The sequence below is a fragment of the Arachis ipaensis genome, chromosome B05, assembly GCF_000816755.2.
Source record: "Arachis ipaensis cultivar K30076 chromosome B05, Araip1.1, whole genome shotgun sequence".
NCBI lineage: Eukaryota > Viridiplantae > Streptophyta > Magnoliopsida > Fabales > Fabaceae > Arachis > Arachis ipaensis.
The window spans coordinates 144,636,598-144,652,441 of NC_029789.2; the positions used below are offsets into that span (position 1 = coordinate 144,636,598).

Below are 15,844 nucleotides of genomic sequence, written 5' to 3' on the forward strand. Positions count from 1 at the left end.
TGCGGCTATTTCAATCTTGTTATCTTTTTAGAAATTATCTTATTATTCATCTATCTTATCTTTAAAATTCTATCTTCAATTTTTTCTGTTTTATTTTTATGTAGATAAACTAATCTTATCTTTTCCTTAATATTAACATTATAAATTGGTGAATAATCCATCACTAATTATTCAATCCCACCATTGAAATCGTGCATCATTTTCTTTGATTATAAAAAATTTAATTATTTTTCTTTGGAACATCCATCTACTCAATATCCAATTTTTTTTTTAATTTTCATCCGTCTATTTAATATCCACTATTTCTTCATCGTTAATCACCGTTGCAGCAATCAGCAAAGATCCAATCAAGTTTTTCATTGTAGTGTTCAAAAAATAAACCATCGTTTTGATCAAAAAATCGAGGTTAGTGAATAGAATCTCTAATTTTGCAATTATTCTGTTCGATACTTTATTCGTGAAATTGATTGTGTAAGAAAAAAATATTTAAAAATATCTTTTATTAATGCATATAAATTGAGAAATACTAAAAAGTAAATAGATGTTATTATTTTTTATTATTAATTAATTAGCTAGCAATCAGCGACGGACCTAGAGGGGGTGAGTAGTGGCCCGGACACCCCAAAATTTTAAGAAACTATACTTATCTATAACAATTTATATTAGGAATACAGAGAGTTAGGTGTCGATTATTTTTTTTCTATTTTACCCCTATTTTACCCCATGACAGAATGATGTAACTGCTTGTTGAGATATTCTTATTGGATGTAAATTATTGTTACAAATATTTTAATTAAGATATGTTTTGAAGGAATAAAAATAGAATAGTTCAATAAGGATTAATTTTTTAAAAAAATAAATTTACACTAATAATTTTTCTCTTCAAATTATTAACGTACTTTTCTAATATACTCTAAGTACCTACACAATATATAATATCAATTAGCGTTCAAATTTAGGTTCCAATATTGTTATTAACGAGAGAGGTTTATTAATTTTTTAAAAAAAATACATACAATAAGTTTTGTATCAATATATCATGATTCATTTTAAAAATAATATTTATTCATCTAGGTTATAGAGTGTCTTGAAAAATCATATTTATTTTTAAAATTTATATTAATTATTAAAATTATAACATAATGAATGTACTCCTATACACATTTTTTCTTATTTTTGTGCTTTATTTTAATTTTGTTAAACAAAAAAGTTTAAATATTATTTACTTTTAATTTTTAACTTTTACTGCAAATAGAAATATATGACTTTGTGTGTATTAAATAATTTTTTTCATTGGACATTTTTAAGATGTCAGGTATATTTACAGACACTGAGATGAATGAGCAATACCAGGAGGACGATGACTTTAACCAACAAGAAGAGCTAGTAAGTGGCCAAGATATGATGGATGAACAGAATGAATTCGAACAAGATTTCAGAGATGAATTTACCGAGGGAGCGTTTTTTTTCTGAATCTGATATGTCAGATTATATCCTTGAAGCCGCTTATGCGGTTGACTCCGTGCAAGACATTACATCTTTGAAATTTAGTGAGAATGTTGCGGAGGAAATTGGCAAATACCACTTTTCTACTTTGCAGCTTGCATTTGATTTTTATATGAAGTACTCAAAGTCGAAGGGCTTTAGTGCAAGGAAGAGCAAGACCTTCAAGAATAGTAGTGGCGAGATTTACAGACAAATGTTTGTATGCCATAGGCAAGGATTCAGGATGGAGAAATATTACACGATGGAAAAAAGGAAGAAGGAGCCTAGATTGGAAACAAGAACTGGATGTGAAGCACGAATGGATGTTAAATTTGTACCAGAAAGTGGAAGGTGGCATATCTTTTATTTCTCTGACGAACACAACTATGATCTATTGGATACACAATTCAGTGCTATGTTGCCTGCCCACAGAAAAATGTCAGAGACAGATATTATGCAAATGATGAACATGCTAAAGTCAGGGATCAGCACCTCACAGATATTTGGTCTTCTAGCTAGTCAAGCAGGCGGGTACGAATTTGTTGGCTATGGTCCCAGAGATATGTACAATGAGATTGCTCGGCAAAGGCGTCAAATTCCTGGTGATGCAGCACGAGTGTTGAAGAAGTTAGAGGATATGCGGTTGAAGGATCCACAATTATATTTCAAGGCATGTCACGATTCAAGAGGTTTGTTACATAATTTGTTCTGGTCTGATGGGATTAGCCAACTAGACTACCGACTCTTCGGGGATGTTATTGCTTTTGATGCTACGTACAAGAAGAACAAGTATAGTTGTCCATTAGTAATATTCAGCGGGGTTAACCACCACAACCAAACAATTGTTTTTGCTGCTACGTTAATTGGGGACGAAACTACTGATACATATATTTGGCTCCTGCGTCAGCTCATGTTTGCGATGAGGGGCAAGACCCCGACCTCAATCATAACTGATGGGGCCATGGCGATTAGGAATGCAGTGAGAGATGTATTTCCCGAAGTCAGACATAGATTATGCGCTTGGCACCTTATTTGAAATGCAACTAGCAATGTTGGAAATCCATCGTTTACATCTAAATTTAGAAAAATCATGACAGGAGACTACGAGATTCCCGTGTTTAAGCGTAAGTGGGTTCAGCTTATTGAAGAATTTGGCATTGAAGATAAGCCGTGGGTGATCAATATGTACGAAGAGAAGCATATGTGGGCTACTGCATATCTAAGAGGAAAATTCTTTGCTGGCTTTAGAACTACATCAAGATGTGAAGGTTTACACTTAGTTGTGGGAAGGTATGTGGGGTCGCGGTATGATTTGACAAGTTTTGTAGAGTATTTTCAAAGGTGTGTAGCACACATGCGCTTTAACGAATTTAATGCTGATTATGAATCTACACGTGGGGTGCCCGTCATGCAAACTTGTATAGAGCTGCTAGAGAGATATGCTGCTGAGTTATACACTCATGAGATATTTCTTTTCTTTCAGCCATTTCTCTCCAGAGCTGGATCAATGCGGGTTCTGAACATAGATAATACCGATGATTGCATAAAGTACATTGTGTGTAAGCATGGGAGGCCCGATTTTACGTGGACCGTTGATTTTCGTCAAGAAGAAATGATCTTCATGTGTACCTGTTTACGAATGGAGTCATTTGGTATTCCCTGCGAACATATTGTGAAAGTTCTGGTTGACAAAGACATCCGTGAGATTCCCCGGTCATTGGTATTGGATAGATGGACAAAAAAGGTTAAATCAACACTCAATGATCCAAGTGGGTTCACCAGGGATGCTGTTGTTATTAGTCGTCAAAGTGCTTTGGTGGAATTTTCTAAACAACTGGCTGCTGTTGCTGCTAAAGTACCAGAGAGATATGAAGAGACACGTGATTTAATTATGGGATTGTACTCATCTTAAAAGGCTGCAGACGAAGGAGATAATCAACCTCACTCAGGTGTAGCTAGAAGTAGCAATCCGTATGTGCATCCAACCACTGGAGGCTCAGGACAACCATCTTAGAAGAAGAAGCGGCAACGTTGTAGTGTTTGTCAAATGGAAGGACATAAGAAGACAACATATCCTTGACAAAAGGACATTGACAACAACGTTATAGAAAATGAAGCAATCGGTTCGGACGATGGCGACATGTGTACCGAAGCAACGGCTGAGTTAGATAGTGATAGTTAGCAACCTCCATAAACTTATCTTTGTTTTTGGGTAGAAAATCAGTTCCATATTTGTATCTTTTCTTTTTCACTATATTAATGAGATTTTAGGCATTCTTCCAATAGTCGTGCTTATGCTTTCTAGGTGTAATAATTGTCAAATAAAAACCGATTAGCGATAACGGATAAACTGCTCCTCTCCCTTTTCGCTCACTCTCACTGGCAAAATCCTTAATTTTTTATTTTTTAAATCATTGCATGCATAAAAAATTATTTTTTTAGGTAGTTATTTGTGTAGGACATGGTTGCATCAAAGAATTATTTGGACGATCATTGTCCCACTTTCTTTGAACTTATTATAATTTAAGTTTTTAGATTCTTAAAATGTTGAATGTATGAAATTGATAATAATTTATATTATTAATTTAGTATAATTATTAATTGAAAATATATTAATAATTTATTTTATATGATTGGTAGGAAGATCTTTATCAAAAGCTATAATTATATTTTAGGATATATATTTAAAATTTATATATTATTTTATTCTAAAATGGTTTTTTTGGTTAGACCACGGTTGGACCGGTTCAACCAGTGAACCAGTGATTCTGTCGGTTCGATGATCGGTTCGGTAATTATTTGATGACTCATAATACATTCATATACTTATTAATTTATTATAATATGTTTCTTTCTTTGTCTTTTTTATATATATGGAACTAATGATTATTTTTGCACTGTCATGTGTAGAAATAATTATTTTAGAATACTATATCATTAATTCCTTCGAATAAATAATACTATAGGTAAGTTGATCTTGGATGAATAATAGAAGAGATAAAACGCTAAAAGTACTATACTTTAATATTGATATGTGATATAGATTGCAACAACCACATACACAAATAGATCAAACAACATATTTGATATAAAGAAGGGTAGAATAACGGCTGATAATAAATTTTTAATACTATACATACATCTTTCACAATATTTCACAATAATAATATACTTGAATTAATCATTCTACTTATATGACAAGATTAATTTGCTTTCTTGGTGGGATTAGCAATTGGTTGCTTACAATTAAAAACAATCTAGCTAGCTAATAATCCTAGACTCCTAGCTAGTAGTACGTAGCTAGCTTCTTTAATATAAATAACGATTACAAGAATTTATTTTCATAAACACGATTAAAATGGATAAATTTAAGGTTTGAGTAGAACAAAAATGTGTTTTCATTTTTTTTCTTTAATTTCTTTTCATAATTTTAGAAACAAGAAGTAACAAAATAATATTATTTTCTTAATAAGTAAGAGAAAATCGTCATGGTTTTATTTTGCTTTATTTATTTACAAATTTATCACTTATAGTTTGAAATAATATTTGTATGGGATGGTTGTTGAAGTAATATTTGTATGGGATGGTTGTTGAAATAATCAATGGAAATGACATTACTTCATTATAAAAATATGTGTTTTTAAAATAAATTAAACTAAATCTCCATACGGTGCATAGAAATAGAGTAAAATTGCGAAAAGCAACTAAGCAATACATTTCTATTTAAGAAGTCATTTAAAGAAATAATAAAAAGAAGTACATCCACTAACTCTAACAAATAAATACGCACTAACCAAAGTATTACAATCTATCTAGATTAATTATAAGAACTGTGCATATTCCAAAACTCCTCGACCGATGCTATAATCTGTGGCTTCTTATGGTTGATCCGATTCCGGAGTATATGCACCGCGGTTATCATGCGAATATCATGATCATCAAGCTAGAAATTATACATTATGAATTAGTACCAAAAAATAGGGATTAAATATTAGAGAGTTGTTTAATAAATGCTCACCTTATTGTTACCATATGGCTTAAATTCATAAGTCATATCCATCCACTTCATCACCCAAGTTGCAGAGTTCAAGCTTGATGAACATTGAGGTATATCTTCTGGTCTTTCAATTTTGTAGTCATGAAATTTTTTATATCATCCTTGTAAAAGTTCGACGTGATGACTTGCTCCAGTACGTGTGCCTGATTTCATTTCACTGGTTAAATAATAAAAACAAAATAAGATCTAATAAGCTAATGTAAATTTTTCCACGGACTTACTAGTGTTTTCATAACATGTTCACGATAGCGAATTCTGTCATCATTAAAATGGGTGTCCAGGTGATAGATTGTTCGCTCGCAAACCGATATTACCATTAGATACCAGTGGTCATCCTCTTGAATAGGAACATATATCTAAACCATAAAAATTTGTCCCTCGGTTATGTATGCTAATAATGAAAAACTGTATCCAACAATGAATCTTAAGAAAAAATTCTTACCCATTTTAAATCAGCAGTAGGTTGCATAAATTTATAAATGTAGTCTTCCATCTTCTTCTTTAAATATTTTTTATTGAAGACATCCACCTAGTTCATTAATGCAAACCAATATAGTCTTTAGTAGATGATAAAGAAGTATAGTTCTATATAGCATTACATTTGTAACTTATGATAAATGAACTTATCTTTTCAGGGGTTATAGAACATACCGCAAATCTCGGTGGAAGTTGCCATGTTGTCTTGAAACTTACATCAGATTAATCATCAGTGCAGTTCAATGCCGCTAATTCAAGAATCTGAATCACAATCCAAATATATTACGAGATTATGCCCAGAACCAAACGTAGATTAACTGGTAGATTACTTGTGTACCTTATCAGTAATGGGTCTGTCAGGTATGAAATGTTCAAAGTCTGATCTAGTTGCTCTGATTGTATCTGTTACGACAAGCTCTTCACTATATCAATTAAAAACCGAAACTCATTCGACTGGCCCTCATTCATCGACAACAAAGATAATATTGAATTAACTTACGATGGATCTAACGATGCTGAAAATATATATGCACAGGCCTTTATCTAATCTTCCAAAAGACGCATGGTTGGAGTTGGCTTAAATTGACATTGCATTGACTACAAATTTTAATACAAAAGTATTAGCAATTCATCACTAAACATAATAATTAGCCGTGCCCATAAGAAACTAGATAATTTAAGTGGTAATTATGTTGGTAATGGAAAAGAAATAAACAGGTCTTCTATAGTCTTTTGTGAGTTGGCTCAGTGCATAAGACGCCTTCGATTTATTGACTGATTTGGGCTCAATCTTTGGCTTTCTAATTCTGCCTGGGTGAGTGAACGGTAATTTTTTCTGCGTCCCCATGATGCTCTTACCCTAAGAAAAAAAACAGTTTCAGTATATTCTTATTATCATGTTAAGAATATCAAATAATAAGTATGAAATTTTACTACACATGCATATACCTTTGACATATTTTTCTTTTTTGATGCAGATCTTATAGTTGGAGATACTGGTTTGTCCATATTGATCTTGATGTGGAACGGATCATTGTGGGTGAAAGACATATGATCCAATACAGTAAGATCATCCTCATCGTCTGATATAGCCGTATCAATATCAATAGCCGAACTCTTAGCCTTCAATCTTGAGATTGGGTGTCTGTTTTGTACAGAAAGCTTGGTCGGAGTTACGGAATCTTTGTTCAGACTGAGTTGTGATATCATTGTCTCAATGCAACTTACAGATTCAAGGATTTTATCAATTATTTCGTCCCGAGCCATGTTTACAATTCTCATTAACTGCAAAAAAAATGGTAAAAAGGTTATAATATCTAAATTATTTTACATAATATATATTAGTTACTATTTGTCACATCAAATTACCTCCATGCTAGAGAGGACCTTATCCACTTTACTAGACAATTCTTGAACTTTATTTAGATCCTCGCTTTGAATAACATCGTCATTAATAACTTGGTCATCCTGTAGAAAATAAAAAAAAATTAAAGTTTAAATTACTCGTAATACATTATACTAGATATTAAATACCCATTAAGTCTTAGCTTTGCACTAGGAATTGTAGTTCCAAGTTGATCACCAAAATCAACTTTGATAAAATTACAGTCCAGTGACATATTCTGTGTGTTGCATGCATCATTAGAGACCCCCACTATATCTTCGTTAGAAGGAATATCCATGATTATTATCAAGTTGAAAGGCAAATAGTTAAAATAATTTGTCAACGTAAACAAAATTAGTCGGATTGAACACATATATATACCCAAAAAAGATAACAAAATTTGAATTCTATATTTTTAAAATTTTTTAAAACAGCCCAATAATCTTAAAACTGTTTAAGATATCTTATCTTTTAATTAAAAACAAATACTTTTCAATTTCAACTTAAGAACATATTTTCAATTTAAGAAATTAAATTTGATCAATTTATCTAATTATATCTTATCTATAATTATCTTTAATTAGCTAAATACTCAAATGAAATTCAAAATCATAATAATAATAATAACAAAATAATAATAATAATAATAATAATAATAATAATAATAATAATAACAACAACAACAACAACAACAACAGTAGAAAAAAACAAATTAACAAAAGAGGAGATTAGACGCATCAGATTAATAACTAAATAAAACAAGATTTAAAACTGGTAGATAGGCTCACCAATCGATTAAGATAACAAGAGAGGATACTTCAATCGATTGCACTTAGAAAACAATTGATTGAAGCAGTAACTAAATCGATTCCAATCGATTACAACAACAGCACAATCGATTGAATGAGAGGTGTGTGTATTATTCAGTCGATTGCATTAAAATCCAATCGATTGAAATAATATATATATGAGTTCTCCAACCGATTTCACTGAATATTCAATCGATTGCAGTAAAAAAAATAGATTGAATTAGCAATTGAGGGTACAACAATCGATTTTACTACCAAACCAATCGATTGAAATAACAAGAGAGGATACTTCAATCGATTGCACTTAGAAAACAATCGATTGAAGCAGTAACTAAATCGATTCTAATCGATTACAACAACAACACAATCGATTGAATGAGAGGTGTGTGTATTATTCAATCGATTGCATTAAAATCCAATCGATTTCACTGAATATTCAATCGATTGCAGTAAAAAAAATAGATTGAATTAGCAATTGAGGGTACAACAATCGATTTTACTACCAAACCAATCGATTGATTTTCCATACACACCTGATTGCAGCTTAAGTTCCCAGATTTACATGCATAGCTAAGATGTTTTTACTTTAACTTCTTTGTATAATAAGATAGTTAGATTGCCATAATACATTAAAAACAAAATAAGCTTATCAATAAATTATGCTTCTGTTGCAATAGTAGTAGCATCAAACATACATAGGACTCTCAAAAGTGAAATGACACAATGAACAATAATACCTAGGACTCTCAAAAGTGAAATGACACATTTCATCATACAGTGAAGATAACACCTAGATTTTGTCCTACATTTTTGTTAACTCAACAATATTAACTCCCATTCAATCATCAATGGAGATCATAGGATGATGTGGAGTTCTAGATAACAATGTCTTCATGGTCCAGGCCTTGGGATGATGCCCCTTGGGTTTGTGATGCCCAGATTAGTGCATAGACTATCAATTGCTTCTCCTTGACGATTGATAGCTTCCGTTTGCCTGTCTTGACGCTGCCTCATATCAGCAAATTGCTCCTCCATATATACTCTCATGCTTCGCAATTCATCCATCAAATCTTGCATTGTTGGCGAAGGAGGGGGTGGTGGTGGGGGTATCTGTGGTTGTGCTTGCACCTGGTCTTGTGGTTGCCCTTGAGCCTGAGGGTGGTTGTCCTTGAGCCTGAGGTTGTTGGGCATCCGGATCTCTTCCCATATGTCTTAGAGTGCTGTCATCAATCTTGGCTACATTAGTCAAGACAACACTTTTCTCTTCAGTCAAGTCAATTTCAAGCCATTTGAAAATCTTGGTCCAATGGCAAGCATATCCTAAACCAACACTTGATTTTCCTTTCTTCATCTCAAGCATATGATGAACCATAAAATAAGGCCAGTTTATCTCCTTTCCAGTCAGCATAGCCCAAAGCACTAAAATATCTTCGTTAAACAAGATTCCATGATTATGTTTTCTTGGAATCAACGTGTATGAAAATAAATACATCAATATACGCTGCTCAATCCCCAACCCACTGCAACTTATATTACCTCTAGCATCCATGTGTGGATTCTCATATTGTAAACTCTGCAAACCAACTAATCTGTTGTATTCTCCCCATTCCTCATCTGCCGCAATACCTCCAGTAAATTTTGCCCCATGATAACCTAGACTCCATTGTTCAGCTAGTTCTTGCAAACTAACTCTATAATGCTGTTTCCCTAAATCAAACTCAATCAGCGGCATTACCTCACCCTCTTCATCAGGTTCAGGAACAACATAATTCAAAGTACTATAAACAGCCCTAACCAAGTGCGGGTAATACTCATCCCTAGTTTGTACAAAATCAACTAAGTGCTGTGTTTGCAATGCATTCAACACCAAATTAAAACGTCTATCCTGAAGGAACTCAGTTGTTATGTACCTGGGAGGAATAATTGCCCTGGACTCAAACTTCTCTACATAGTTGTTCAATGCCCTGCGAGACGGCAGCCACCTTGCCATGTAATGGGATGAAGCAATTAGTCTAGCGGGGGCAAAGCTTTCTCCCTCAACCCTGGCTCTTTTGGCGTTCTTAGTTCTGGCCATTATGGGGATACTGGTTTTGTGGGTTTTGTAGGGATTTTGATGAGGGTTGGAACTATGTATGTGGTTGGAAGTGGATGTGGGTGAGAATGGAGAAGAAGAATGAAAAAGGGTTTCTGGATTTTAGAGAGAGGAGAGAGGTGCAGAAATGGGGTTCGAACGTTTAAAAGGGGGAGTGGGTGTGACTACTGAGGGTTATCTGCTTTAATACATAGCACGTTTCAAATTTCAATCGATTGGATTACATTACCAATCGATTGAATTTGGCCAAAAGTGATGAGATTGAACTTTTTAATCGATTGGATTGCATTACCAATCGATTGAATTTGGAAAAAATTCAAAGTCATCACATTTCAATCGATTGGGTACCATTACCAATCGATTGAAATTGGCAAAACATTCAACTTCATCACCTTCCAATCGATTGGATTACATTACCAATCGGTTGAATTTGGCTAAAACTTCAATGTCATCACTTTCCAATCGATTGTATTCGGCAAATCCATGTTGTTTTCGTGAATTCAATCGATTGAGTAACAACAACAATCGATTGTTTTGAGGCATTCATTCGATTGGAAAGTATAAACAATCGATTGGTATAAGCTTTTTACCATTCTACCTTACAACTTTCAATCGATTGTTTTGTGATATAGTGTAAACCAATCGATTGAATTTCAAGGAAACACGATTTGGAAGCCATGGACGAACGTAACGAGATCAAAGTTAATTATTTAATTAATTGGAATTATTAGGATGAATGGAAAATATAATTGGTTGTTATTGTTGTATTTGATTGTTAATAAATATAATAGATAATTGATAAAATAATAATTTATAAAATAAAAAACTATTTTTATAATTAAATAAAACATATGGGGTTAGTTTGTAATTAAAATTAGTTCAAGGACTACGTAGCAATTGATAAAAAAACTCCAAAAATATGTTTTCTACTTGGACCACTAAGTGGTCCAAAGGTTCCTGGACCACCGAATCCTGAGCCATAAAACAACGTATTATGGACATTTTGTCTGAGATAAAAAAAATTCAAATGTAGAATTACATAAAAAATGAGAATGAAATTATCATTTTGCTTTAAATATATATGTTATTTTAAAAAAAAACTTTAAAAATATTAAAAATATTAATTTTCTATTTAAAAAATAAGAGAATAATTAAAAAAAAAGAGTTTGGACTCCTAATTATTTTTATACAAATTAAGGCTTTGTTTGGTTGGAAGGAAAGAAATAGAAAAGAAAGAAATAGAAAGGAAAGAAAAGAAAGGAAACAAATTGAGTGGAATTTTATTTTCCTTAGATATGTTTGGATGAAAGGAAAATGAGAAGGAAGGAAATAGTATATAATGTTATGAAAAGACAATTTTATCCTTAGATATTTTAAAATATATTAAAAAATAGAGGGTAATATTAGAATATTGATACAAAATACATTTTCCTTTCATTTTCCATCCATTGTTGGAGGGAAAAATTTTTCAACGGGTCCCACCCATTTTTTACACTATTCATTATTTCCCTTTGACTTTTCCATTCAACCAAACAAAGGAAAATAGTTATTTTCCTTCCAATTTCTTTCCTTCACACAAGTATATACATTAGTTTAATCATTAAAATATGTTAGAAAATTAATATAAAAATAATTTAAATAATATATTTTGTAGTAATTTTGCATTGTCACGATATTTAATATTGGAAAATTAACTGCGAATGTAAGTTAGTGTTGTCAAAGTTGAATACTTGAATGACCAGAAGACACAAAAAAAAGAAGACTAAAAGACAAATAGGTCCCTGACCTTTTAAAACGGGAACATTTTCGTCCCTCAAGATTGGAAAATACATTTCGATCCCCACGTTTTAAAACGGGAGACAATTATACCCTTCCGTCCGTTTTGGGCCAAAAACGGCAACGGAGCCAGCTGACATGGAGGGGCAGTGAATGACGTGGCCGTTACGCTCGCTGAGGTGGATTGGGACGAAATTTAACTGGACAAATTCGTCCCTGAAGTGCCAAACGATGCCGTTTCCACCAGTGAGCCCTATTTCATCCAAACGCAAGGTGGAAGTCATGGCCGCTGCTTGTGCGATCGTCCATGATGAACGAGGGGGGGTTCTTCATGCACAAGATCTCTCACAATAAGAAACAGTTCAAAGGGGTTTGATCCTCCTCCACCTCCTAGATAATACTCATTGGTTTTCTTCACAAGCTCCATGATCCTAAGGTGTTCATCTTTCACAACTTTAAGCTCCTCCTCACATTCCTCTACAAACCCTTTCATTTCCTTAACAAATCCACCTCTCTCATTGTTCTCGCCACAACATTTGGTTACAATCTCTCGAATTTCGCTAACACGAGCATTGAGAATGTATAACATCCTAATGAAATTCTGATGATCAATTATTGCTGCTTTCTTTACTTCAGATAACTCATCCTTTATACCTCCCAATAACACTTGTAAACCAAGCATCAGATACTCTTTCTCTGTCTCATGTTGCACAAGGCTATTATTGTTTTCATTGGAGTTGCTTATATCACCGTTGATTTTGGGAATGTTATGCTTTTGATTCATAGCTTCTCTTCTTCCTTCTGACTGAGCCACCTGCTCTACAATGAAGTGTAGCAAACTAGTCTTCCTATCAATGCTTTTCACATCAGGAAGCTTCCTAAGAGCACTTAGGTTGAAACCTTGTGCATTTCCCCTAGAAGTTCCGGCATTCATCCGGTTTCCAGCTTTGAGAATTGCCTCAAGAAACTTCAGTAATAGGCCACTAGCCCTCATCTCCTTGCAACCCTTTTCAAGAACTTTGGCTTCAATTGGTTCTTATGACTTCCGTGAAGCGCACAAGCTCCAAAGGCGCGTGAAGGATGGTGACATTGCAAGATAACTTAGAGAGCAACCAAACTCTCAAACAGAAAGATAAAACAAACACAACTTTACCAAATCACCAAACCATGAAGAAGATCAACATCAATAAAATGAACTCAAATTCATCATATTCAACAAAGATCCATCAAATTCTAAGTCAAAATAACGAATCAAACAACCCCAAATCAAAACAAAAACTTCTTTTTTTTATCTATTTTGGGAAAAGATTAATAGAAAACTGACCCTGTAGAGTGTGTTCAAGCACTTGGAGCAGCCACCAAGACCAGGGAAGCCATTGACATTGTTGGTTCTACTGATGCAATTCTTCTCTAACCTTCTCACAGTTTTATTCCCAACAAGTTCACCATTTTCATTAACTGAAAATGCATCTGGGCAACTCAGAGGGTGAAGTCTTATCCCACAGAAGCAGAACACAACATCACATGTCTCATTGGGTCTTTTCAGCTGAATCCCTCTCACTTTCAATGCATTCTCTAAGTCATTCACACATGTTTCCGAGTCATCTGGTAACAATGGCATCTCATATGACAATGATGATGTGTGGGTATGGCTATGGGTTAATGCAGTGGAAGAATATGCAGAGTATAACCATGATGCAAGAACAGGGCAGCACCGTGTGCGGTGGAGCTCCATGTCAGAACCACCACCACCACCGCCTCCACAAGCATTCTTTATACTGTCAAAGAGTTCATCTGAGAGTGTCAAGGGGCAACCTTTGACATCAGATTGTTCAGGGAATGCAGGGATGGTCGCTGTTGATGGATGAGATGGGCCTGGGCCTGGGCTTTTGTTTGGGAGGATGGGCTTAAGGGTTTGAAAGGTTGTTGTTGATGATGAGTCATTGCACATGCAGTAATGAAAGAAGAAGATGATAATGCAGAAGAGGAAAAGGGTTAGTCGTAGTGGAGCTGACATGGTGTTTGATGAAATGTTTATGAGAGAAAAAGAAAGAAAGGGTATAATTGTCCACTAAAATTTCGTCCCAATCCACCTCACCAACTGTAACGGCCACGTCATTCACTGCCCCTCCATGTCAGCTGGTTCCGTTGCTGTTTTTGGCCCAAAATGGACGGAAGGGTATAATTGTCTCCCGTTTTAAAACGTGGGGGGATCGAAATGTATTTTCCAATCTTAAGGGACGAAAATGTCTCCGTTTTAAAAGGTCAGGGACCTATTTGTCTTTTAGTCAAAAAAGAAAAAAGGTTGAATGTACTATAAGATAAAGTTATTTTTCGGTGTTCCATTATTTTTTATTTTGGACAGCAGTGTTTCCATTATTAACTACATGTACAAGTTTAAGCTTGTTTTTTTAATCTTTGAAGGTTATGTTGGCCCCATTCGTTTAAGCCCAGTGTGAAATCCCATAAAATGGGACCGACCCGATCATATTAACTTAGGCGGATGCTACCGTGCTGAAGTAAGATTCTTTCAGCACGTACTTAAAGTGACTTGGCATGAAGGGAAGTAGGATGCATGTGTTAATTGTGTTGCACGCACAGACACAACCTGAGGCACTACAGTATTGGCAGGAAGGTATTATTCTGGGAGAGCGTAATTACTTCAGCGTAATCGGCAGCTAATGTTGATTAATTATTTGGATTTAGACTTTTTTGTTGAACAGGGGAATTTTTGGTTGCTATCGTGGGTTGGGGTTTATTGTACTGGCCACATGTCATTGGTTGAATAAGATCAGTATCTTGTTTATATTAAAATAAAGTTGGAGACAATTAAGGGTTAAAATTGGGCCTATCAAAGAATGGATATGCTGCTGTTTTTATTTTTAATTTTTTTTCTTTTTGTTGTCGTGCATCAGATAAAGTATGATATAGACAATGCATAAAAAGAGAAAATGGGAAAGCGACAGGAATAAGAATGAGAAGGAAAGGGAAAAAATTACATGTGCTCTTATAAAAGTTGTGGTAATTAAATAGGAATTAATAGTATTTAGTGGGTGTATTAATTTCTTAATTTGGAAAACAAGTGTTTTTGTTAAATTATGTATGGAAAAAAGGTCATTTTATTTTTAATTCAGTAATGTTAAAATAGGACCTTAAATGTTTGGTTAAAAATGTTGTCAAAGTAAACAAAAGACTTGTTTGGATGAATTTTTATAAAATATTTTTTTTCAAATGATATTTTTTAAAAAAATTTACTAATTTATTCCTTAATGTAGTACTTATTTTATTAATCAGTTTTACATGTTAAAACCTGCTATTTCTACTTCTAGTCAGACTTGGTATTTTTTTGGGAAACAATTTTACACAGGTCCAACAACCATGTACTCCACGTTGCTTCAGCATGAAAGGAAAATTTTCTCTTTCATCACCGTAACACTGCCCACTAACTTAATCCTAGTGTGGTCGATTTTGGAAAAAGTCAAAAAATAGCTTGCGTCTCATTAGTATGATGAAATCATAATGACTTACATCTCATGAGTGTCATATTCTTTGTTGTTGAATGGATGCAAATCAGATTTTTTTCAACCGTCAACAGGTACTAGGTAAGGGGACTCAATCTCCTGTTGTGATTAGGATCCTTTATCACATTTTATGTAGATGTTTATTTTCTATGATATATAATTTTTTAAAAATGACTACATTTAATATGACACTTTTTAATTTGAATATGAAAAAAAAAGTGGTGTTGGACTCGAATGTGGGGA

The 15,844-nt window shown here is 33.7% G+C and overlaps 2 protein-coding genes across 4 annotated transcripts in view; one reads left to right on the forward strand and one right to left on the reverse strand.

Moving 5' to 3' along the window:
- LOC107641461 (protein FAR1-RELATED SEQUENCE 5-like) overlaps positions 1 to 2,662 on the forward strand; it is a 4,548-nt gene extending 1,886 nt beyond the window's left edge. The window contains exon 2 of one of the 3 annotated variants that reach the window (XM_021103151.1): positions 1,309 to 2,662. In XM_021103151.1, the coding sequence (XP_020958810.1) occupies positions 1,409 to 2,521 (1,113 nt within the window). In that variant the 5' untranslated portion in view covers positions 1,309 to 1,408 and the 3' untranslated portion in view covers positions 2,522 to 2,662. The remainder of the gene's footprint in view (positions 1 to 1,308) is intronic. The other 2 variants (XM_021103152.1, XM_016344952.2) reach the window with 2 other exon arrangements.
- Positions 13,348 to 14,132, reverse strand: LOC107641463 (uncharacterized GPI-anchored protein At4g28100-like). The gene has a single exon (XM_016344954.2). It carries the CDS (start codon positions 14,095 to 14,097, stop codon positions 13,369 to 13,371), a length of 729 nt encoding a protein of 242 aa, XP_016200440.1. The 5' UTR covers positions 14,098 to 14,132; the 3' UTR covers positions 13,348 to 13,368.